Below are 24,841 nucleotides of genomic sequence, written 5' to 3'. Positions count from 1 at the left end.
TTGGTAGTATTATATTCATTTTCGAACCAAATATCTGATTAAATAAATAAACATATTTATATTAAAGAATATATAGTTTGATATGTTTTTTTTAGGCTCGAGATCGACTCATGAAAATAACTAGTTATTCGATCTCGTGCTCGAAAATATTTGTAACATAATTTCACGGTTTAAACATTGTATTTTTATATGGACAAAATCTTCCAAAAAAATTTAATATACAATTAATCGAGTAAAATCAATTAAATCTCGAGTTGTACTTTAGTGAATAGTCTAGTTACTCGAACTCAATCACATCAAGGTTACGAATAGCTTGACTTCGTATGCACCCTTGTGACAAACCATTATAGCATGATAATTTGTTTTACATCTCAAGTATTCTCACACAAATATGACATTATTTAGTAGCGAAAGATAATATAATTATGGTTTTCACATCTTTATTTCTTCGAACATTTGGTTTGAATTCCACAATAATTAGAGTGTGTATTCTTCTATTGCTATCCATATGTTTCGGTTTTACTATTTTTATATCATTTTACTATTATTATCTCACCCCAAAAAAATGGAGACTTGGGTAGTGGGGTCCGTACAAAGTTGGATGATGAGAATAAATTATAGGAGAGATGGTGAAGTGTGGACTTATTTATTGAGCATTTTGTGTCAAGCTCAGTGCGTACGTACCATTCCATGATTGTGCTCATTATGTGACAAACATTTTTAAAATTAACAAATTAGTTTTATTAAAAAGGATATCAGTTAAACGATTTTATATATTTATATTTGTAAAATAATCGATTTATTTTATATATAAAATAAAAATTAATAATTTTATTATAAAAAATAATGACTTTTCATGGTTTGATCGAATAGGAAATCTATATCATAAAATTTACCTGTAAGATGATTTTATAAAAATTTTATATACGGATTATGACGTTTTACCCTATTTAATAAAAAATTAACTACTATATATGAATTTATTAAGTGATTTTTTATTTAAACAATTCATTCCAAATACAATATTGTTAAGTCTTAACAATACCCTGACCATTAGTTTGTTATGGTACGTAGGAACAAAAAATAATTATTACACAATCAAAACATTTTTCTCGTCACAGCTGAAAAACTAACCACTCGGGCTTTCGATACGAGAATCATCTCAAATTTTATATGTAGTCTAATTTTTTTAAATAGAAAATATTGTCGATGATAACGGTGCGATTTGGACGGTATTTTCATAAAATTCAAAACAAATTGCTATGCATTGTTCGGTTTCAAAGATAGTTTCTAATTGCGGTTTTTCATGTAAATGTTGATATGCGGTTTGAGACGATTTCGGGCGATTTAGCGGTTTTTTAATAAAAAAGAATGATCAAGTAGACAAAAATACGTTATGAATACAATAACACCAAAAAATATAATTTGGTATAAAAATATTTAATGATTAAATTTTTTTTTTCACTTCGACATGAAATCATAAAGATTGTTTTCAAATAAAAAAAATACAATCGAAAATTCTAAATCTTTAAAAAAAAATAAATGACAATAGTCAAGTTTTTAATCATAAAATCTCATAATTCAAATTGAATGCTCTATTGAAAATTATTTTTGAGGTATAGACGTGCAAAAGAAAGAAAGAAATTCTCCAAAAAATGTATAAAAATCTCCTCATATTTTTTCAACATGCAAGACTAAAGAAGAAAAATATAAGAAAGACAAAATAAAAGTGTTTTAAAAAAGAAAATTGCAGAGAAACAAATTTTAAGAAGTCGTATTTAGAATATTAATTAATACATTGAATTACCTCTTTTTCAATAAACTTGAAGTCTTGAGAAATTTTCCAACAGAATATTGACTAAATTAAGGTTGAGAATTAAGAAAAAAATTGAGATAAGGGAATAAAATTAACTGACGGAGTTAAGAGATGACCGGTGGGTGAGGGAATACAATGAAGTTTGGTTTTATGATTTTATATAGTAGTTAATATAGATTAAATATTTATTTTAAACCTATAAAAAGATTTTACAAAGTAAAAAGGATTTTTTTGTTTACAACTTCCCTAAATGTGCATGATTTAACTTGAGATAACATGTCGGATGAAATAAAGTTAATTTTTAATTCATATGATATATTATATAGTCTTTTTATGTACATAAATTTCGAATTTCTATAATTATTATGATATTACAATTAGATCATATAGACATAGTAATATTTAATTTGAATCACTCTATTGAATTTAAAATAAATTATATAAACGATATTCATGATCATATTAATATATCATAAATAATTTTAAAAGTATTTATTTATGCGGTGCAATTGGTGTGATTTTTCACTAAAATTGTCATCACACCATATTATGCGGTGCAGTTTTCTATTTTTTTTTCAATCGTGGTTTTGATAAAAAAAAAAAAAAAAAAATTGAACATAGCGGTGTGGTGCTATTTAATTTGGTTGATTTAGATGGATTTTTATTAAATTTAATCAGCCCTAATAAAAATAGACATAGAATTGATGCTCTGAAATTATAGATGACATAAGATAAAATAAATATGTAAAGATTTTTATATGAAATTTCATTTTTTTTTTAAATTAAAGAGGCCATCATTATTATTCCTCCGATCCTCTTTTTATGGACCATATTAACTTCAATAGAGAATCGAATATTATATTCATAATCATTTAATCAAATCTTGGATATTTTTCAATTGAATTTGGCTTATGTAGTTTGTTTCCACAATTTCACATCAGGAAATAATAGAGCCAAATGGAGAGTGGGAGAGACATCAAAGTCACTAAATCACAATTGGGGGCCTACGTAATAAAGCAATAATCAAAATCATTAGCATGATGTAATAAATTGGGTTTAAGGACTTTTTTTTATAACCCCCGAAATTAGCAAAAAGATAGTACTTTGGTAAGTACTTAGGGGAGCAATTATGCCTCGAAATTCGATGCCGATTGGTTAGTTTACCTTCCAAAGATAAGACAATTTAGGATCTAAATTGTCAGCTTAAAAATCTCATGAAATGGCCATGTGCAATACGTGTACGATCATATGACAAAATAATTCATCGATATTATGATGGTGTCACACCTATTAATTAATGCGTGAATAGTAGAAATCATGAAAATAATGTATGAGTCCAAGGGTGTTTGGCCTAGTGCTCGGATTCGGACAAGCGTGGCCGAACAATGAGCTCATACAATTCGTATTATAATTAACTCAAATTGTTATAAATATTAATTACAACCATTTATATTATAATTTATTTTAAATTTTTTTTCTCCAACTATATTGTGAGACAATTAAGACAATATTCACCCTAATCTCTTGCGAAACACATCATCTTCATCACTCGAGCAACATGCAATGAGAAATCTAGATGTGACCGACTGTAAACTGCAAAGGTTCAAGACGTGACTCTCGTACACTTAGCATTTTCTCTGCATAAGTGTTGGTGACCGTCTCTAATAAGCTAATTCTTGTCCGTGTATTACTGTATTTCATTATATATAGAAACGTTGCCCTATGCTAAATTATCATTAAAACCGATATTTTTTTTTATTATATATGACTTCGAAAAGTGATAATATATATATATATATATATATGCTAAATATTGTTAGCATTATTTTAACTACAATTTGCTCATCATGAAACAAATGCATGTCTCACCATTTGTTAACTTAACCATACAAATACCTTATAAATCATCAAACAATTGAATATATATGATATATATATATATATATCATATATACAACATGATCACGAACCCATTAACTTTTTTATTATCAACTAAATTAACTACGGACAACACATGAAATATATAGTCTAATAAAATAAATACTCCATACTGCAATAAAACTAAAAAAATATTTAATTCCAATTTTTTTGGTATGTTTTCAAATCAATTTAATTTTTTAAAAATAAAATCTCCAGTTTCTTTGCGCAGACATGAACCTACCATGTCTACAGTCTACTCGAGTAATAGTGGGGGAATTATTCTAGTCTTTTCCCACAGTATTTTTTATTATTTTTAAAAGTTTGTATAAAATACAGTAAGCCCATTGATAGATGGGCCCACGTAACCCAAAGTAGTCAGTGGTGGGCCCAGCAAAACACACCACCCATTTCATGGCGCCAGCTAGTATGCCTAAATCCTAATCTAGAAAAGTTTATAATCAAATCAAGTTTAGAATGAATTATGCTACGTGGCAAAAAAATTATTAAATAAATATATAGAATTTATAAATCCCTTATTTATTTGGGGAAACATATATATGTGTGGAGCCATATCATTTATATTTATGTGAAATTGTTTATGATAAAATTTTACCACTTTTGAACAAAAGAAAGAGAGTAGTATTATCCTAAGGTACGTATTGTTCGTCTATTTGGTGCGAAAAATAAAATTTTTAAGATTTTTATATTTTTTTTAAGTGTACTACGAACAAAATCTATTAAAAAAAACACACAAAAATATAAGATTTAGGGTTTTTTTTAAAAAAAAATAACTTTATTCTACAACTTAGCTAGACACAGTAACAATTCTACAATCGATCGATGGTTCTCTTTCATTAAAAAAAATCGGAAACGTAAGTGTTTGAATAAATTTGGTTTAGATTGAACGTAAAAAAAAAAAAAAATTAAGGGGTTAGATTCAATATAATTCGATCAAAGTTTATTCTTAAAATGTAAGCAGCAAAGAAAAATACTCAGCCATAAATTAAGATTATTTTAAATATATTTTATTTATTAAATAATACAAATATAAGATCGAGCTGAATTTTTAGATAGATCAAGTAATTTGAATGATATAAATTAAATAGGGTTATACTACATATACAAATGAAGTTACATATTGGTTATAAAATGTATTTGAAATTATGATATACTTTTGAAATATTTTTTATTCCAAATAAATGTAGGGATAACTAATTTATAACCCAATTTATAACTCTCATTATATCACAAAATCGCATTTTCCATATTAAATTATGTACACGTATTCGGGATACTAATTATAGCATAAAAAAGGATCATTAAGGTTTTTGTTGCGCCGGTTTTGATTTTAATATCTTATCTTAGGACTAGAATTTGCACTGTAGAACTGCATTTTTTGGATCTACTTTTGGGAGACATTTTTTATTTCACTTCTCATGGCTACTTCCTATTCTACTATTCTTTTTTACCTACTTATTCGGCCTTTTTTGCCGAGTAACGTTGGAGGTATATATATATAGTGTTTCCTTTGGTTTGTCTCTCGAGTAAATTCAGATACAGTCGTAGTTTATACACATTTTGTACGGTACCTTTAATTAAGTTTTTTTTGTCACCATTCACCGAGATTTAAACTTGTGATCACTTCGAGGTTGTCCTTTAAATACATTTGTATTTGAATAGTCTTGATTTTGTTTATTTTTTTTTACTGATAGATTTTATGGATTTAAGGTGTATTTTATTTTAAAAAATTTAAAAAATGATGAAACCTAAATATTCTATATTTATTGCATGGAAAACATAGTATACTAATAAATTATTTAACCTAGGCATGAGGAGCCGTACGTGTGAAAACTACATATACCGACATTTTATACTGGAATGGTTAAAAGCCAACTACAAGCATGTGGGCCTCACCACCCGAGCCAAAGATAGAATATGGGCCCCCATTATACAATCGCTTGGCCCATCCCTTTAAATCGTTTTCTTTAGATATATTATTTAATGATACTAATGTAATAGAAGGTGTAAAATGTGAGATTTTCATACCACAGAAAGAAATACGATAAAATTTTATATTTTATGCTTCCAAAATAATTGAAAATTTAGCTGCAAGCGTCACTATTTTTGATTCCGCTCATAATTGTTACTCTCATTGACCAATTGGTCAACCAAAAAGTTTACTTGACAAGTGGAGTGCACACAAGTTTTATATCAAATAACCATGCATTTTTATCTAAAAAAAAAACCCATGTATTCGACAATTATATATTTTTTGAAAAAAATTCATTTACAATCGTATACAATCGTTTTATTGTGAGTTTGGTTCATTATATTATCAAAGTGCATATTGCAATATTCGTTTCTGAAATTTCTAATGTGATGTCAATGTGTCTAATGACATACTATCACTTTCGATAAAAAAATACTAACAGACAAAAACTGAAAGATATGAGATTAAAATTGAAATTTGATTACTTAAAATACCAAAATCATAAAGAAACAAAACATATATTATCAAAACAACAATTTTCGTTTATATATATATATATATGATTGTTTTGGATTATTTATGCTAGATCATCTCAATAAATTACACAATATTTTAGGCCACTTTCCCATTGTAATTTTTTTTATTTTGCATATAATATGCTTGGCAATTCATGTTTGAGAAGCAATGTAATATAATTAAATCTATAATTAATAAGTTGACCCAATTATCTATTAACATGCAATTCAAGAAGTTCGATTTTATATCAAAGTACTCCAAAAGTGATATTTGAAACTACAATGAAATAAAGAGTCGATGAAAATTCTTATAAATATTGGAATATCATGAAAACAACTTATACAATTACATTTATCAACTCTTGATGATTAAAAAATAAAAAAAAAATTAGAACTCGATAACAAACCAAATTGATATGCATACCATATTTTTGTTACCAATTTTCCGAAGAGAAACATAAAATGGACTATTGAAAAATTGGCCAATAAGTCCAATTTGATTTCAAAATATTAATCACACTTGGAGAAATTTAAAAAAAAAATCACATTAAAAAAGATAAAAAAAGAGAAAAAAAAAAAAGGAGAAAAAACAAAAGGAAAGAGGAAAAAAATAGTGTTGAAATTTAGAGAGGAAAAAAAAAGGAAATATTATTTTAAAACACTTTAATTAATCAAACCTCGCTTGTTTTGCACATCAAAGCAAACAAATGGATTATGGATCTTGTTCATGGTGTATGATCACCGCCTCCGTTGGACTCACTCCCCTGAGATTCCGGCACTCCGCCGCCGCCAATTCGATAGTGGTTCAGTCCAGCAAGAATCCCAGATTGCCCTTCTGATCCCAATCCGCCGCCGCCGCCGCCTATTTGTTGACCCGGCAAGAGGGCGATGGAGGCAGGGAAGTTCATGAAATGCAACCCATTAGACATTGTTCCTCTATACAAAGCTGCGGCGGCGGCGGCGGAGGCATTGTTGCTGAGATTAACCGATGGAAATGTCCATATTGGATCAGTACTTCCCATGACTTGGCTGTTGTTGGAATTGGCCAGCATCCAAAAGTTGGCCGGAACCGAGGCGTGGCTCGCCGGAACCGCCGTCGTGTTCGGCTGCAGCAAGTAGCTTCCGGCTTGGTGGTGCTGCAGCTCCTGCTCCGCCCTGCGTTTCCTCAAGAGAATACTCTCCTCCGTCTCCATCAACTCCTCCCGCATTTCTTGCTTCGCCTGGAGGAAACTAGGGTTTAAGTTTCCCACCGGGAAATTCAAAAGCGACGCCGAAGAACTCTCCGACGACAACCCAATACCCGGAAAAATCCCCCCGCGGCGCTGCTGCATAGCATAATTCGAATTGTAGTAACTTGATCTCAGTTGAGATGGTACCGAAATGCTCGAGCCGGAGCTTCGTAGAGATATGTTGAGTGAAGTGAAGTTGGCCGGGATCGTCCCCGTCCCCGTGGCGGCGATGACGGAAGGCTCCGCCTGCTGTAGCAGCCACTCGATCGTCTCTCCGTCGGACTTGTGGCCGAGCTCGCGAGTGAGCTGGAAAACCCTAGCGGCACACAAGACGGGCATGCGGATGCGCCGCCCCCGGCCATCGACCTTCGTGTGGCGATCTTTGGTCGATGTCCGTTTCGGGGGCGGCTTCTTGGCCGTGTCCGAGTTGGTGGAGAGGATTTGGAGGGTGGAGTTGGCGGAGGTTGACCGAGAGAGGGAGTTAGGGTTTGATACGATGGCGGTGCTGGAGATGGCGAGAGAAGGGTAGGCGGCGGAGCTGGTGGAGCATCTGGCGGAATCATCTTCGTCCTTCTTTTCGAGTAATTGGAAGGGGAAGTTCGGGGGACAGCCGTGGTGGTGGTGGCTGCGGCGGTGGAGGTGATCATCTTTTTCTTCCATGATCACAATAGAGAAATATACAAAAACAAGTAAACCCCACTTCTTAAAAGGTCTTGCTTCCGTCTATCTCCCATAGTAATTTAATAATGCTAAGCAATAGTTGCACAATTTTTTTTTTCTATCCTTGACAAATAATTAATAGTTATCATAATATATAAAATTTAAATAAAATAAAGTTTGAAATAGAAAGTGATTAAATAATAACTACTATTAGGGGCATTTTGAAAATTGAAAAAAAAAATCAATCAAACGAAAAAAATCAATCAAATTAAATTCATGCAAGCTATATATATTATGACATTAATACACAATAAATAGAAGTATATGGAATGACTACTTGCAATTTATTGAGAAAATAGTTTTTTTAGTCCATTAACTTGTTTATTTTTTTGATACACTAATTTTAGTTAGTTTTTCGACTGTTTAGGTCCAACAGCTAATGTGAGATCGGAAAATATTGATGCGACATCAGAAAATAATGAGTGTCACCTGAAAATGATGACATATCAAGTTGTCATATTATCAGTTGGACCAAAATAATCGAAAATTAAAAGTAGTGTACCAAAACCAAAATTTAAAAGTTAATTGGCCAAAATTAAAAAAAATGGACAAGTTAATAGGCAAAAAAAACAAAAATCATCTTCCTCATTTTGTTACTTGTTGTATACTACCAACAAGATAAATTTCTTTAAAAAAACACAAGAAGAAAAAATTTTACACCGCGATAAATTCAGATTTCAGACATCAACTACAATCGTTTTCTTGTAGCGTTATCAATCCATATAAGCGAATGTATCATTTTTATTGATGTTAAAAACAACTTACATGAGAATAAAAATATGCTATTTCACTTTTGATGGGGGGTGTCTGTACTATTTTTATGTACATGGTTAAAAATTCATTAATTCGCCTGAATTGAATGAAGTGAGGAGCTTTAAAAAAGCAGCTTGGCCACCTTTCTGATCATCTGTATATGCATAGTATTTTCACAAATATAACACATGTACATGAGAATATTGTCCCTCCTAGAAAATAATGTTATCTAATTAGTAACTCTAAATATATAATATTTCTTAACTTATTATATACATATCTTTATCATGTACTATAGAGATATGGACTTCATTTTATCAAATTTTTTGTCCGGTTGTTATGTCATGTTACATATTGAGCTCGCGTGATAACACGCAATGATGAGATGATGGTTGATGTCTGATGTATGATATAACGATGTTAAATCGATGTATGCATGTTGAATTATGGATAAAGTACTAATTTACAGCTCTATTTTTTTTATAATTCGTAGAGTTTAAATGAAGTGTGTAATCGTTTAATGTCTCGTAGTTCAGATGAAGAAAAATAAAGAGAAAAATGTCATCTTTAATTATATCCACAGCTCCACACTTATTATTGTTTAGTACTGTAGTAGGAGATGGACAGACACCATGTTTCAGAGTCCACGTGAGGTGCTCTTTTTATAAATCAATCCATAAAGACAGTGGAGGCCATTGTGGGATCCAATCCCCAAGTCAATTAAATATTTATATAAATATAATAATAATAATATAAATAAATAAATAAATGGGAATGAAAGCTAAGCTATCCCTTGTCCCACCTCCATTAATCATTTCATTATTTTCTTTAGCCTTTGGCACTTTACTTTTGTTAGGGGAAAAAAAATAATAAAGAGCAATTTAATTTACAGCTCAACAATTCAATATTGATAGTTCTTGTTCTTATTGATTCATATATCTCAAAAGCTTCATTTGAATTATGAATGTGACATAACTATATACTAGCTAGCTAGCAATCAAATTAAATTAACACAATTTTAATGTAAGTCGGATTATATATATTTTGGTTTTTAATTGATTAAAACATATATTTTCGGTCCTTTTATAAATATCGAAATGGATACGATATGTTGTTACAATTATCTCATACTAAATGTTAAAATTAATAAAAAGTAACTTATAAACTCACGAAATTACATCATTACTCGATACACAAGAAAGAAATAACTGATCCATCATCGATATTGTAATTTGGAAACTCTATTATATATTGTTGAATAAGAGTATCTCATTTCTTGCTTCAGTTCTATCTTCTTGATCTTGATCTATTTTCTCGGGAGACCAGCGATCGATTATTATCATGTCTGATACAACGTATATCACTCGGGTGAAAATGAGCAAAATATGAACAACCAATTACTCGAATTAAGACCAAATATTAATGACTTATATATATGACCAATTAAATCAAAAGTCCGTAGCGACCCTAGCTAGCATGTAGGCGATTTTTATATAATTTTCCCAGATGTTTAAACTTTACAAATTTCACTGTCGATCCATATCATCCTCAATTGGATCTTGCTAGAGGGATTCAGCCACTAAAGGAGGAGATATTCGATTAATGATGTTAGATGATATATATTCATCCAAGAAAAGTCTTTCGGACAATGCACTTTGGGTCTACATCGGGATTTGCCCTGGAATTTAACTTTGCCTTTTTGTGACTTTGTTTAAAACTTTAATCAACGTTTATCATGGCTTAATTAAACCTAATTTAAACATTCCTTTTGTTGGCCCTTTTCTTGCATCTAATTATAACAATTGATTTTAAATATATTAATTAAAAAATTATTAATTAATTAGGAGCCTAATATCAATGGAACGTACGTCTGCCAATATTAATTATTGTTATCAATGATTGTGTTTTATACATAATTTCCTTGTTTATTATTTCGGTTTCGGCCAATTGGGTGACACATGCATATATTTCCATCACTATATAAACAAATTAAAAATTCTCAAACTTACTTATCAAACTACGATTTATATATATATTTCATGCATTCATCCCTTTAAGAAACATAATTCTAAAACCTAATAAAAGATATAGAGCAAATAATTTGCTTATATATAAATAACAAGAAAATTTAAAGAATTCGGCCATTAATTAAATTAGCATGTTTTTGTTTTCAGTCCTATGTAAATCGTAAGTTCGAGATTAGTTCAATAAGTTAACATTTTCTCCCAACAATTCTATTTTTTTTAAACTGAAATGTTGATGTGACCACGTCAACATCACCGTGATAAATCTAATTAATTGGGTGACATATTTCCATCACTATATATATATATATATATAAGCGCAAATTAAAAATTCTCAAATTTAGGCATGCATTCATCACTTAAAACACAATTCTAAATACTCAACAAACCTAAAAGAAAAGCTAACGATCATATGCATAGAAATAACAAAAAAAATTACATAATTCGCCCATTAATTAAGTTGTTATGTTTTTGAGCTTAGTCTAATAATAAATCAACATTTTCCCCCAAACTTCTAATCTTTTTCTGTTGTATTGTTGATGTGGTGTCGGTACCACGTCAGCATACCTGTAGAGAAAAACCAAGAGCGACGAAACTAATATAAAAACCAACTTATTGGATTTATAAGACCAAGTTTTATCGATTCACATGACCAAAAGTAAAAAACAAAAACAGGTTAACTTACAGGACGAATTATTTTATCCCTAAATTGCGTAATGATTGATGGTGACGACATCATTAGCGTTGGAAGGTGGATGAGTCTTGTTCTTCATCCTCATGGCTTGATAATCCTTGTACAAGAATCCTGTGTACTTGGGCAGCTCCCCTATTTCTTTGGTGAATTGGGGCAATGGCTCCACCCACTTGTCACCCTCTGTGCTATAGAAGAAAGCGAATGAGTGCCGACTTTTCTCTTTACTTCTCACCACTCTGTGTGTTGCACTCTTGAATTTATTGTTGCTCAGTACCTGCAAATTATCCACCTTTAATCTTTCACTACAAACGATGTTGCATCGATCGTCACTTTCAATGAAAAAGTGATTAGAATGTTCAAAAAATTGAAATTAAGATACGTACATGCATGATTAAAACTGAAATATCATAATATATAATATGAAAAAAAAAAAACAAATATACAAGACCAATTAATATTGTAATTTTTTCGTGCACATACATCCATGTATGTGTATACTCGATTACGAGAGATGTAGACAGTGGCGTCCATGTTGGTGGGCAGGTTCAATATGCCAACATTAATTATAGCTTCGATCGAGCTAGTACGTACTAGCTAGTCTCTTGTATACATTAAGCGAATTTTGATTAGTGAAATAAAATGATGAATGATATATTATAAAAAGATGATATATATGTGCGTGTGTGGATAATATATAGAATGATGCAAGACTCTTTATCATGTTATTTGAGAGCAACGTTGAATGACTAGAAGCTCGATCGTGAGGATATTATATATATTCATGCATGAGTTGAAAATAATTCTGAAATATTTTATAATTTATCATGGTACCATAAAAAATTAAATACCACTATTTTTTCACTTATTATAAATTAGTATCATTCCATAAGAATATCATTCATCTTTATATTTAGAATTTATACGCATTTATTAGCACAAAACCCGCAAGCCAAAACCGTGATATATATGTTTGTGAAACAAAACTTGTTAGTTCAATTTTTTCAGAAAAAATAATAAAATTGTGAGCCCAATATATATTAGTCGTAACATGTGAGCCACACGAGTTGGGGCTCAAGCATGCATGTAATTACTGATCTTGAGGTCAATTTTGAACTTGAGCAGCTAGTGAACTTTAATTTCAAAACATGACTCATTTTGGTCAAGATGATCAATGCCCATGATTTTTATATATATCTTGCCATATGACAAGATCTGTTATCCTAATGCCCTCGTGCATGCTAAGATCGAATTTTCGGGTTTTTTCGACTCGAATTAGTTGGCTACGGCTGACCTGAATAACGTCACTCATGTTGACAACAATGGTGTCCGGAGCAGGAACAACAGGGATCCATTTCCCATCTTTTTTGACCTCCAGCCCTCCAACTTCATCCTGGATCACAAAGGTTACACAGTTGCCGTCTTCGTGTTCCGCTATGCCGTTGTTTTCGGTTTCAGTAGCCGGAAAGTAGCGTAGAGCCACCATGAAATCCCAGCTCCTATCATGGTTGTATTGTTTCAAAAAATCAGGGGGCAGCCCTAAGCAATCATTCAGGATTTTCTCCACTATTTCTCCCGTCTTGCAGAAATAAGTGAACATCTCTTCAAGAACATCCCTGTACTATTACAAAAAAAAATGAATAAATTGGCCCAACTAACTTCTTTTTATTCTTTGGGGTACATTTTATAAACATAAAAATAATGCAAATAGCCCAAAAAATTGTCAAAATAGTAATATAAGTTTATCTATTTTATTTTCTGGTACTCTAATTAGGTTATGTTTGAGCATTTGATCTTGTTTTGTAAAGTACTTATTTCGCGTCGAAAATGTCAACATTTTTCGATGTCAGATCAGCATTAATTTACAATACCAAATCGCACAAACTCAACTATCATTTTGGTTATTTTTACTCGAATAAAAATATCACTTTAGACAAGTTATTTCTCAATTTTGATCCCGACAACCACATATATGTAACCTCTATTTGTACTCATAAAAACTCTGATGAAACCATTCGTGAAACAAATATCTTATTTGACTTGACCTATTAATACTTTTAGGCATAATTTGGTACGCATAATAAGAGAGTGATTAATAAATTATCTTTCTTCATCTCATGATTGGTTCATTTTAAAAAAGCCCATGATAAGTCAATGAGTCCTTGATAAAATGCTTTGCCGAGGGGACTATATATCCTTTAATTTGGTGTGATAAATTTAATACAACTAAAAAAAATACTACAAAAAGACATGATTACCCTCCACATATAAAACATCTAAATTTTAAACACGCCTCAGTCTCCTTCACATTACGGTAGGGTTAATTTTGTCATTAAAATCGAATATATAAATTTAATCACTCTTATTAAAATCATACCAAATATTCAACATATATAGTATCGATATCCTACCATTTTACTTATCTTTAATTTATCATTATATTATATATTCTATACTTATCGTATCCTATTTACCAAACTATCTCTTATCGTAAATATAGGCAATCCAACTTATCTCACCCATATAAATTTGTGAGGGAGACGCCTGTATATATATTGTCTCACCGACTTGACCATTTGTTAAGAATATATTAATGTATGAATGGATAATAACGACTTTCACTTCAATATTGCGGCCCAATTAAGTTGTGTCACGTACCCGAAATCAGGTGGATTAGCAGGCAAAACGTTGAAGCCCGAGCGAGGTGGATACATGAGCAAATACTCATTCTTATCGGCAGAAATCTCCGGCTGCTTGCTGTAACCTGCCGGAAGAGGTGCGGCGGACCCCGGACGACATTTCGCCTTTTCGTCGTCACCAAGAGCGAAGAACTTCTTCGAAAGCTCGATGGCTCGGCTCATCAGTTCGACGGGGACGCCATGGTTCACGATCTGGAAGAAGCCGTATTCGGAGCAGGCTCCTTTGATCACTTCTTTGGCTTTGTTCTTGCCATCTTCATCGCTGTTTTTGAAGAAAGGTGAGAGGTCAATTGTTGGAATGGCCATTTCTCACTATCTGACTTTATTGCGCGCATGTGGTTTTTCCACCAAACTTCATATATTTATATTAAGTAGTGCTGCAACACAGCTAGAGATGTGTTGGACGTGTGACACTCAAAAGAGTAAAAGATATAAATATTACGTGAATAATGGGTAATAGTTTTGATCACATGTATCGTAGTGTACAGGATTTTCATGAACGACCACTAAAATTTTAAAACTAAATAGTGTATTTTAGTGATTTGTTTTTTTGTTTTTTAGAAATATTAGTGGTCGCGCGCTCACGAAAACTTTTAGAATCAAAATTATAATCGGTAATTGCGATTGTCCCCTCAACTTTGCTCATTATCTAGTATGTTAGTCTCTAAGTTTCCAATAACAATTATTTTTAATTTAAATAATTTATCTACACATCTCTCCCCGATAAAAATTAATTTTAGCCTCACTTTGTTGAACTTCTTGAATTTGTCCCATGTTTTATCAAATGAAAATATTCAAATACTTGATTTAGTTATGAATACCTTATATATATATTTATGGGACAAATTGAATATTTAATATATATATATTACCTTATCCAAACGAATATTAATCTAATAATGTCAAGTATCATGATGATGTATAATTTATTATAAATTTAAGTATTAGTTGGGTAATCTTGGCTCGTAATATCTCTACTTGGAATTAAAGGTCGAAAAACGCTATATATTTTTTATTATCCAAAAACTAAGAGATGATCTCAAAGGTTAATTTTGTGAGAATGATATTTCATCCGGAATAATGAAAAAATATTAAGTTTTGATATCTAAAGTATTACTTTTCACTATAGATATAAATCGGATCAACCCGTATTTTGAGGATATAAATCCTCGAAACCATCTCACTAAATATCTACTCTTTTAATTAAGATTGAAGTCTTGTGTTCAGATTAGGGCTGTAAACGAGCCGAACCGAGCCGAACTATAGCAAAATTTTAGTGTTCGAGCTCGAGTTCGAATTGAAATATTCGAAGTTCGGCTCGAAACTCGAAATTTTTTTTATTTTCGGCTCGAGTTCGATTCGATAGAGAGTTCGAGTTCGAGTTCGAGTTCGAGTTCGAGTTCGAGTTCGAGTTCGGTTCGAATATATTATATAATATTATCTTTATATAATATAATATATATATATATAATATTATTTATAATATATATTATATAAAATATTATATATATATATATATAATATTATTTATAATATATATTATATAAAATATTATAAATATATATTATATAAAGGTTCGCGAGCCGGCTCACGAACGTTCGAACAAAATATTTTAGGCTCGAGTTCGGCTCGTATAATAGTTCGAGTTTGGCTCGAGTTCGGCTAGAGTTCGAAAAATTCGAATCCAAATCGAATATTTTTTCGAGCCGGCTCGAAAAGTTCGCGAGCCGGCTCGACTCGTTTACAGCCCTAGTTCAGATACACAGAAATGATCTCGTTATCCTGTTAAAATTTTGAAAGTTAGAATTTTGACGCTATATGTTTTTTGCAATGTTTCTAATTTCAAAATAGTACAATTTCTTCAGTACTCGATATAAAACTCTTCACAAACCCATCAACCATAAAAGGAATATTCTTAAAATATTTATATTATTTTATTTACATAGCAAAAAATAATATTCTTAAATTATTATAAAATCAATATTACGCTTAGGAACAATTAATTAGAACTTAATGAATGTAATAAAAATAATTAAATAATTTAAAGCTCCTTCTTTAATTTCAAATAATAAAATATAAAATTAAGATACACTGCTATATATAAAAATAAATTTTATATTTTTAATTCGATAATGAAATCATTTCATCCACCATCGTCACAAAATCATTATATACATTTAATATACAAGTAGTAGAACATATAAATTATTAAAAGAAAAACAAAATAATTAATAAATTAATGGTGCGTTAGCCAAGGCGCTGCTACAGTTTTGCTCCATCGATGAACAATGTTCACCGTCCCCAAAGTTGGAGACGATGCCTTTAAAATATTGATCTTTATATCGATAAATAAATTGTTTACATATGTTGCAAAAAATGGGCATATTATAAAAAACGAATATATTTTTTTCCCCTGAGTTTGTCCAATTTCGAATTTTAATCTATTAAAATTTTCAATATTTTATATTTGATATCTTCGTGCAAAGAACAAAATTTATAGAGATAAATGTTTAGCATATATAATAAGGATTAGGTAAACAAATACCAGAAATTTTGGCAAGGGAATCGTTTGCTATATTGGACAAATGCCTTTATTCGAATAAGAAAACCTGGAAGAAAATCCAAATAAAAAGTCCAAAACACAGAAAACGATGCTAAGATGACAAATAATAAATTAATGTAACCTCAATTTATTAAAACAAACTCAACTTTTTTCTAGACAAATGGAAGCCAGTCGATGAGCAATGACACGAAATGAACGCCGTGGGAGGAAAATATAGTTGCATGTATTTTTAGACAAACTGAAATAAATTAAATGAATAGCTGATTACCATAAGATCTATAAAACACACATAGATTCAAGGAATAAGTCAATAACTCCGCTAACCAATTTTTAATAAAAAAATAAAATTTATATTAAAAATATGATATAAAATAAATTTATCAAAATAATAAATTTTATATTAAAATAAATTTATCAAAATATGTTGATAACTGATCACAAAAAAATTTATTTAATCAATTGAATTTGTTAACCATAAATTTTAATTCTAATTTTCGAGATGATTTTGTTTCGGATTAAGAAATTTTGTAATAACATTTTTGCATTAGTTCGGTTTAAATAGATTTGAATTAACTACTCTAGATTTATCAACTTAAACGAGAGATCTCCACAAATCCAAATGATTAAAATAAATATATAACTCAACTGACCAAAATTTAAGTTAAATCGTAAATTTATTTAATCAATTTAATTTTTTTAACCGTAAATTTTATGTTTTGTTTCTTTAATAATTTTTCAGACCGATTATCAAATTCGAAATTTAAAATTTTGAAAAAAAAAAAGATCATACTACTAAATTATTAAATATAATTTTACAAAATATTATTAATTATATAATTAATTAATTAAAAACAAATAAAAAAAAAAAAAAAAAGGTGTACCTGGGAACTTGCGTTTTTGCAAGTCCCCATGTATATGCTGGCAGCGGACCGGACGCTGCAAATTTCCGCTCTCTTTAATAGCGGACCCTGCATTTTTTTTTACAGTTTCCGCTGTTTGCAAGAACGTTTTGAAGTATTTTTGTAACTCTCCCTATTTCAAATTATTTTTGAAATTTAATTTTTTTTTAAAATTAAATATAAAAAAAAACCCAGATTGCAATGTATTGTATTAAGCTTCTTTAAACATAAACATTATGTAATTACACATATTACAAAAAAAAAAAATTATGACTATTTGTAATTACATTGTACGATTATATATAATTATCTAAAAAAAATTGCTATAAAGATTCAACCGCCTAGGCAGTAGGCGATCACTGACCACCTCGTCACCGCCGCCATTTACAACATTGGTCATCACGAAGTATTTGAGCAACTGGCTTTATTTGAAAGCCTGTGATCTCGCGTCTTAGAAATTTTGATAGCTCCTATTTACTTGGAAACCCTTTTCTTTAATCATTTAAAGAATCTAGATTGAAATACCAGAATGGTATTTCGATACTCTCTCGATTAGTCCAGATTAAATAATCATCTTTCAGCAACTGATGCATGGATCCAAGAGGATTTTAAGATGGCTCATGAAGACCCAAGACATGCCCATCGATACACCTCATTGCTGCTACCTGCAAACATTATAACCGTAAATCAAGTCAACTTACTTCGGAAACCAAATAAATTTTGTATAATAAGATCAACACATATTCTATGGTTATAGCTTGGTGTATCATGAAATTGGAGATTCTCTCTTCTTTTTTTCAAGTGAAAGGGAAGGTGGTAGCATGCGGCTCGAATTGTTCCTTTCACGTAACACAAGAAAACCAAATCCTCTACAAATGAGGAAGTCGTCTGGTCAGTGACAAATATGCAAATAGTTGCAGATAAAAGAATAATCATATAATGCCAAAGTAAAAATGGAGAAGTAATTTCGAGAGATGGGCCATTAGCAATATTACTGAATGTGACAAAGATGTAAACTCCCCATTTCAAATAGTATCGGGATGTTACCTTTCCATGGATTTCATATTTAATAGGACCATCCAGTTCTGCACCTAAGTCCATGAGTTTTGATACTGTACTGTTGAGGTCAGTCACTGTAAATGATAGCAGAGATGAGTAACCTTTCTGCTCGACATGGTCACTGAAATTAATTGAAAACAAATGAGCTATCCCGGAATACACGAAATTAGAGTAGCAATAGATCAAGTATACAAATGTTCAGAAACTGGCAAAAGAACGTGTAAACGAGTTGTCAGCCACACCAAAATAATTTCAGATGATCTACCTAGCCGAGCAGTATCGAGTCTACCGTCTTCATTTTGATATAATCAATGAGTACTCTTGTAAAGTTTAAATATTTACAAGGATTATACTTATATACAACATTTTAATTGGAAAATACTAGTATATGTCGCAATTGAAGTCTGAATTGATAAAAACGAATCAACAAGCCTGTACAAGCTGGGAATTTGGTTTCTTTAAGGGAACGGGTTGAAGTTCATGCTCCAATGTATAGTGCTTGAAACTCTAAAATAGTCGACAATCTATCGAAATTGGAGCACGAGTTACCCAAGTGGAACAAACAGAAGTAAAACGCAGCTACTAGTGAATTCATATACACAATACCCAAAAGTGACACAAAAGAGATGTTATATGATATCTTCATATCTCCGAAGAAATAAATTTATCCAAGATCAAAACCCCATTAGGAATTACCCAAGTTCCAAGTCTGAGACTTGTTCAAATGATCTGATTACCTATATCAAGCAATAACTGCAATCAATCAAGCAATTTGGAAATTTTCAGAGAATAAAGCGGGTTTCCTGTCACTCTCAACACCACCAGAATTAACACATATCTCCTTTCCTTCATGGTAATTTGAATGTAAATGCAAAACCTTGGGGAACGCAAGAGAGAGAGCTTGAAGGGGCCGGAGTGGAGCTCAGCCCAGCGTAGAGTGCAGACATCGATGGTGAATCCGAGGCCCTCCGAATAGAATCTGGCTGCTTTTGGCACGTCCTTGTGTAGCTGCACCATGTACCTCAATCTTGCCGCCGCCATCTCCCTCTGTTTAGTACACCTCTCACTGATTGACTGTGAATATATATCAAATTACTAAGATTTATGCCAAATAAACAAGTACAAATTAAATGTTTTATTTGGAAAATCAAACATAAATTAAAATAAAATCTGGCCCAACAATCAACTTAACCCATATTCAAAACATAATGAATTCTTGATTTTCGGTATATGTACTAAAAATAAAAAATAACTAGAAAATTTAGCTCAATAAATTAAAATACCACACAAACAAGTGCCGACCAGGCTCAACAACGAAATAAAACATTCAAACAGGTAGTTGAGCCGGCAAGGCTCGATAACAACATAAACACATCAATCCAATGCAAACAACTCTCATATATAATACAGATACATCGGAGCATCTCCCCGGAGAATATAAAAACTACTCTGACAACCTACATAATAACTCCAACAATAAAAGACAACAATAAATATAAATCATGCATAAACATGTTTATTAAAAATTAAAATGTAATATGCAATGAATGTACTGGGCTCAAAGTAAATGGGATAACAAAGCCGATAAACGGTACAATAACTGGAACAATGCTCGAGCTATAACACACAGGAGAGCTACATCGTCATGCAACTAAACTGCTCTGCCGAGCATCGTGCTGTGTAATATCAAACACCAATGACTCGGCCTCCATACAGCTGATAAACGATACAACAGAAGTCACAATAACAAACAACGTATTCCAAGAGCATATCACACAGAAAATGCATCCCAGCTCCCAGGCCAGAATTAGACAATCATATCTTCGGTCTTAGGGTTGACTCGGCTCTAAAGCCACCGACTGATTCCGAAATATCAACACGTGTCTCAAGAATACAACACAATAAGACAACAGGTAACAAGAACGATAGGGCTCAACATGTGATTCTCTGAAAATCAAGCCCTATTCTAAATGTCACAAAATATGTCAAACAAATCAACATATAAACAACGCGGCATTTAAATTCGCATATTTCATATAATTCACGTAAACGACATAAATATGCACGGATACATAATTTATAATTTACCGTCGTACGTTACCGATCTTTAACATACATATACCAACTCAACGGTCAACTTGGACTTCAACTTCTTAGCCTAAAAAAATAAATATTCACGAGACTAAATAGATTCACTAACCATCAACTTAAATAGTCTAAATAATTCAACTATATTTCCAAAATATAAATATTTGAATTCTTTTTCCAAAAATGTCAATTCGACTAATAAATTCCAATGGTTCCAACAATTCAAGTCACGATTATTTTCTTATAAATAATCACTACTTTAATCCAATAAACATCTAGAAATCATAAATATAAAAAATATCACGCTTAATAATTTCAACAATATTTAGAGGCTTGTCAAAATATACCTTGTCGACTTCCAACAGTCGAACCTACAACATAAACACGAATGATACATCAATATAATGTGGTAAATACAATGAAAATGAATTCAAATAGAATGGTTAAAATCTCACTTTTGGGCAGCCTACAATAGTTGCAACCAAGGCTATAAATAGGCTGGAAACGGTCCAAAGTCGAATCTATCCTAAACCGACACTCGAACAGCAGCCTTCTCGTTCGATTTCGCGGCGGCAGCTCACCGGAAAGACCACAACGCAGCTGAAATGACGGGAAAGAATCGGGCTTGCCTCAGATAAACAACCTCAAGAAGACCGAAAATCAGCTGGAATCGAAGCGCATTCGCACGCGCAGGAACAGCCCTCGAGCAGCAGTCTCAACCGCGTGATTCGGGGCTCTTTTTCTTCGATTCAAGGCTTAGATTCATGATTTAGGTGGACGAGGGTCGGTCGACTCGCTTCTGGCGGTGTACGGCGACGGCGACTAGGAGGAAGAAGACTAGAAGAGGGGGGACGGGTTTGGGGATTTAGGGATTGAGTTTTCTTTTTTTCCCCTTAACGCAACCTGGCCACGGGCCGGGTTCGGGTTAGATCAGAGATGATAATTTTTTTCGAACTCGATTGAGAATTCGATAACTAACTGATTCAGAAGGAGGGTATGGAGGTGTTTTTTGGATCCGATTAAATAAATGAATGGGTATGAGGATCTCGTATATGGGTATGGAGGCGAATGTAGTGATATCCTACTCATATCCGACCCGATACCCGATTAAATATAATATAAATATAAATTTATATTTATTTACATATTAATTTATATTAAAGAAATTCTGATTTAATTTTTTTTTGTTGAATTATGTTAGTTGGATTTAACAATGAAATTTATTAATATAAATCTAACGCTGTTTTGTAGAATAATAATGTTGAGATAAATTATTTACAATATTTTGTTATTTCTTATAATTCTTAGGTTATTAGGTTATTGATTTCTTTTATCTTTTATTTTTTTCTCTCTTATAAATTTGATATAAAATCTGATAAATAAGCATATTTTTATCAAAATAATTCAAATTTGAACAAATATATTTGTATGAGGTAGATAGATAAATGGGGGATGGGTAGGGTATGGATATCCGATACTCCGACGGGTATGGGGATGAAGATGAAATTGAATACCCGACGGTTATGGGTATGGGTATGGGTATGGGGATGAATTTAATAAATGGGTATGAGGATGAATACGTGATATCCTACCCATACCCGACCCATTGTCATTCCTAGGTTAGACCCAGCCCTAGCCCAGGTCTACCGGGCTTTAGCCTTTACGTGCATGTATGTATTTGTTTTTGTACCTAAATGGGTGTGTATTCCTTTTTTATTATTATTATTATTATTTGGGGTTGAAACGTGACCATACCAATTATTTCAATTCTCGTGTATTATTTTATATCTAACGACTCGTGTGTTTTATATCGCTTAGATCTCGATATTTAAAACACATATTTTTAATACATTATTATTATTATTTGGAATTTTAAGTGTTGGAAATTTTGATTGTGCTTAATAAATTAAAATTAAGCAATGAGAAGCTTGGAGAAGGAAAAAGTGGATGAGAAGCTTGAAAAATAGAAAAAGAAAAAAATGGAAAATTGAGGAGCAGGGGCGTTGAAAATTGCACCCTTGCACTGGTCATGCTGCTTGTGCGTTTTCTTGGCAAGCAGGGGTGACGCATTGCGCCCCTGCACCGGTGCTTCTGCTTCACGAAAAGATGCATGTCTTTTTCAAGTTTTCTGATGGTTTTTGACATCTTTTGGTGATATTTGTCAGTTATTTGGACCAAAAGACATCACGTGATTGAAAAGTTTTGTCTTTACACCAAAACAACATAAATATGAGAATCAAACATCATTTTAATAATTTTAACAAGATTCTCATATTTTTTAAAACACATTCCTGCATACAATTTTGCTTCTTTCTACAAAAGAGAGTTTATAAAACATTTCTGGTTAAGAAACTTGTGATTTATAGTGCTATAATTACAAGTAGAAGTTGTTGTATCTTGGAAAAAGATTGCCAAACACCGTAAGCACCAAGAACGTTGCAACATCTTCTTAAAAAAATCGTGTTCAACACGAGTCTCAACTGTTGAATTCTTTTTATGTTTTCTTCTGTCATATTAAAATTTTTTCCAACAAATATACCAACAAGTTTAAGAAGATTTTCTGAACAAACTTGAAGATGACATCATCATCAACAAATATACCATCATTAAGATCTGAAAACAATTTTTCTTCCAATTTATTTACCCAATTTAACTCTTACTTAAAAGTGCGAAATTAAAATAATTAATCGAAATAATTTATTTGTGTTTTAAAAATAATATGTATTAATAAATATAGGTTTATAGACAATATTAAAATGTATATTTGATTTATAGAGCACACATGAGTTAAAATAATTCAAACCAAGTCAAATTTGAACCCGAATAAATAAATAAAAAAAGTACACATATTTTATTATATTATATATTTTGTGTCTGGCGCATGCCAGCACGCGCTATAAAAAAAAAAAAAAAAAAAGGAAGGGGTGTTAAATGGACATATTGTGGGTGCTCTAATCTAAGTTAATATTTTACTACAAAGATTTTGAAATGTATATGTTTAGAAATCAATGCAAACATATATTGAATTCTTTTATGAGTTCAACCAGATTAAACATTCCCGGAAATTTAATTTTAATTATTAAAAGAAAGATTTAACAGTGTGAATAAATTTACAATGGCAACTGTGAAATCCTTGCCTTTATGATGGACTGAGACTCAAATCATAATCATATCTTCGGAAATAATTAACCATTGAAAACTCATATCAGGTAAAATGTGAAACTTATGAATTTATGAAAGAATGAATTGTTTAAATCTGGGAAAAGGCAAAAATACCTAAGTTCAAATTTATGAAAGAATGAATTGTTATAATACATAAGTCGAAATTCAAAAACAATAAGATAGTAAATAAATTAGTATATTATAATACAAAATTTTCATTCAAATTTTAAATCCCATGTATATCTTTCAAGGATTGAAAATGTACCAAAAAATGAATATAAATCAACAATTTATATATTCATATTAGGTTTTTTTTTTTTTTTTTTGCAACTAACACTTAAATTTTCCACAATGGATCAAAATTAAGAAATAATCCACATTTTTGTGCTATTTCGGAACTCAATAATACATCAGATGCGAAAGGATTCATAAAATATAAGTAATTAAAAATTAAATGTCATAAGAAATTTGACAGATAAATAAATAAATCATTGAAAAAGACAGTTTACTTACGCGTGAGGAGATTGTCTGTCCAATATGTGTTAATTTTTACTCCAAAATTCGATAAATACATACACTTATTTTTTGTCCGAAGACAAAAAACATTCGAAACTAACGATGAAATAGTTTCTAGGTACATCTGTTCAAACTACAAGATAACAACATCAAATATCTCGAACACAGAAAAATCAAATAGATATTGATGATGTCGA

The 24,841-nt window shown here is 31.1% G+C and overlaps 3 protein-coding genes across 7 annotated transcripts; all 3 read right to left on the bottom strand.

Annotated features, from left to right (window-relative positions):
• Positions 1 to 6,774: 6,774 nt before the first annotated feature.
• Positions 6,775 to 8,130, bottom strand: LOC140866151 (transcription factor TCP15-like). The gene has a single exon (XM_073271056.1). The coding sequence runs from the start codon at positions 8,128 to 8,130 to the stop codon at positions 6,967 to 6,969; it is 1,164 nt and encodes a 387-aa protein (XP_073127157.1). The 3' UTR covers positions 6,775 to 6,966.
• A 3,193-nt stretch (positions 8,131 to 11,323) lies between these two features.
• LOC140866484 (flavonol synthase/flavanone 3-hydroxylase-like) lies at positions 11,324 to 14,697 on the bottom strand. 2 transcript variants are annotated; one of them, XM_073271482.1, is made up of 4 exons: positions 14,317 to 14,697; positions 12,953 to 13,274; positions 11,653 to 11,935; positions 11,324 to 11,534 (listed from the first exon to the last, which is right to left on the bottom strand). In XM_073271482.1, the coding sequence occupies exons 1-3, from the start codon at positions 14,661 to 14,663 to the stop codon at positions 11,672 to 11,674; spliced, it is 933 nt and encodes a 310-aa protein (XP_073127583.1). In that variant the 5' UTR covers positions 14,664 to 14,697; the 3' UTR covers positions 11,324 to 11,534; positions 11,653 to 11,671. The 2 variants fall into 2 exon arrangements, with proteins under 2 accessions (XP_073127583.1, XP_073127584.1); XM_073271483.1 differs by lacking the exon at positions 11,324 to 11,534 and having other exon boundaries at positions 11,564 to 11,935.
• Positions 14,698 to 18,013: 3,316 nt separating this feature from the next.
• LOC140864488 (uncharacterized) lies at positions 18,014 to 21,851 on the bottom strand. 4 transcript variants are annotated; one of them, XM_073268708.1, is made up of 7 exons: positions 21,610 to 21,851; positions 21,422 to 21,566; positions 21,314 to 21,337; positions 20,975 to 21,036; positions 19,756 to 19,952; positions 18,867 to 18,999; positions 18,014 to 18,484 (listed from the first exon to the last, which is right to left on the bottom strand). In XM_073268708.1, the coding sequence occupies exons 4-7, from the start codon at positions 20,990 to 20,992 to the stop codon at positions 18,428 to 18,430; spliced, it is 405 nt and encodes a 134-aa protein (XP_073124809.1). In that variant the 5' UTR covers positions 20,993 to 21,036; positions 21,314 to 21,337; positions 21,422 to 21,566; positions 21,610 to 21,851; the 3' UTR covers positions 18,014 to 18,427. The 4 variants fall into 4 exon arrangements, with proteins under 4 accessions (XP_073124809.1, XP_073124812.1, XP_073124808.1 ...); XM_073268711.1 differs by having other exon boundaries at positions 20,967 to 21,036; positions 21,422 to 21,851; XM_073268707.1 differs by having other exon boundaries at positions 21,422 to 21,851.
• Between the last annotated feature and the right edge of the window lie 2,990 nt (positions 21,852 to 24,841).

This window comes from Henckelia pumila, chromosome 4 (assembly GCF_033568475.1).
Source record: "Henckelia pumila isolate YLH828 chromosome 4, ASM3356847v2, whole genome shotgun sequence".
NCBI lineage: Eukaryota > Viridiplantae > Streptophyta > Magnoliopsida > Lamiales > Gesneriaceae > Henckelia > Henckelia pumila.
This window is presented reverse-complemented; position numbering and strand designations above follow the sequence as displayed.

Bases quoted from the DNA above. Each gene is read 5' to 3' on its own strand.
- LOC140866151 (XM_073271056.1), bottom strand. From the start codon at position 8,130: ATGGAAGAAAAAGATGATCACCTCCACCGCCGCAGCCACCACCACCAC.
- LOC140866484 (XM_073271482.1), bottom strand. From the start codon at position 14,663: ATGGCCATTCCAACAATTGACCTCTCACCTTTCTTCAAAAACAGCGAT. The intron at 13,275-14,316 runs GTACGTGACACA...GTAATAGTACAG, and splicing joins GCTAATCCACCTGATTTCGG to GGATGTTCTTGAAGAGATGT. The intron at 11,936-12,952 runs GTCAGCCGTAGC...GATAATTTGCAG, and splicing joins ACATGAGTGACGTTATTCAG to GTACTGAGCAACAATAAATT.
- LOC140864488 (XM_073268707.1), bottom strand. The intron at 19,000-19,755 runs GTTTTGCATTTA...AATTAATTTCAG, and splicing joins TCTCTCTTGCGTTCCCCAAG to TGACCATGTCGAGCAGAAAG. The intron at 18,485-18,866 runs GTAACATCCCGA...TAATGTTTGCAG, and splicing joins AATATGAAATCCATGGAAAG to GTAGCAGCAATGAGGTGTAT.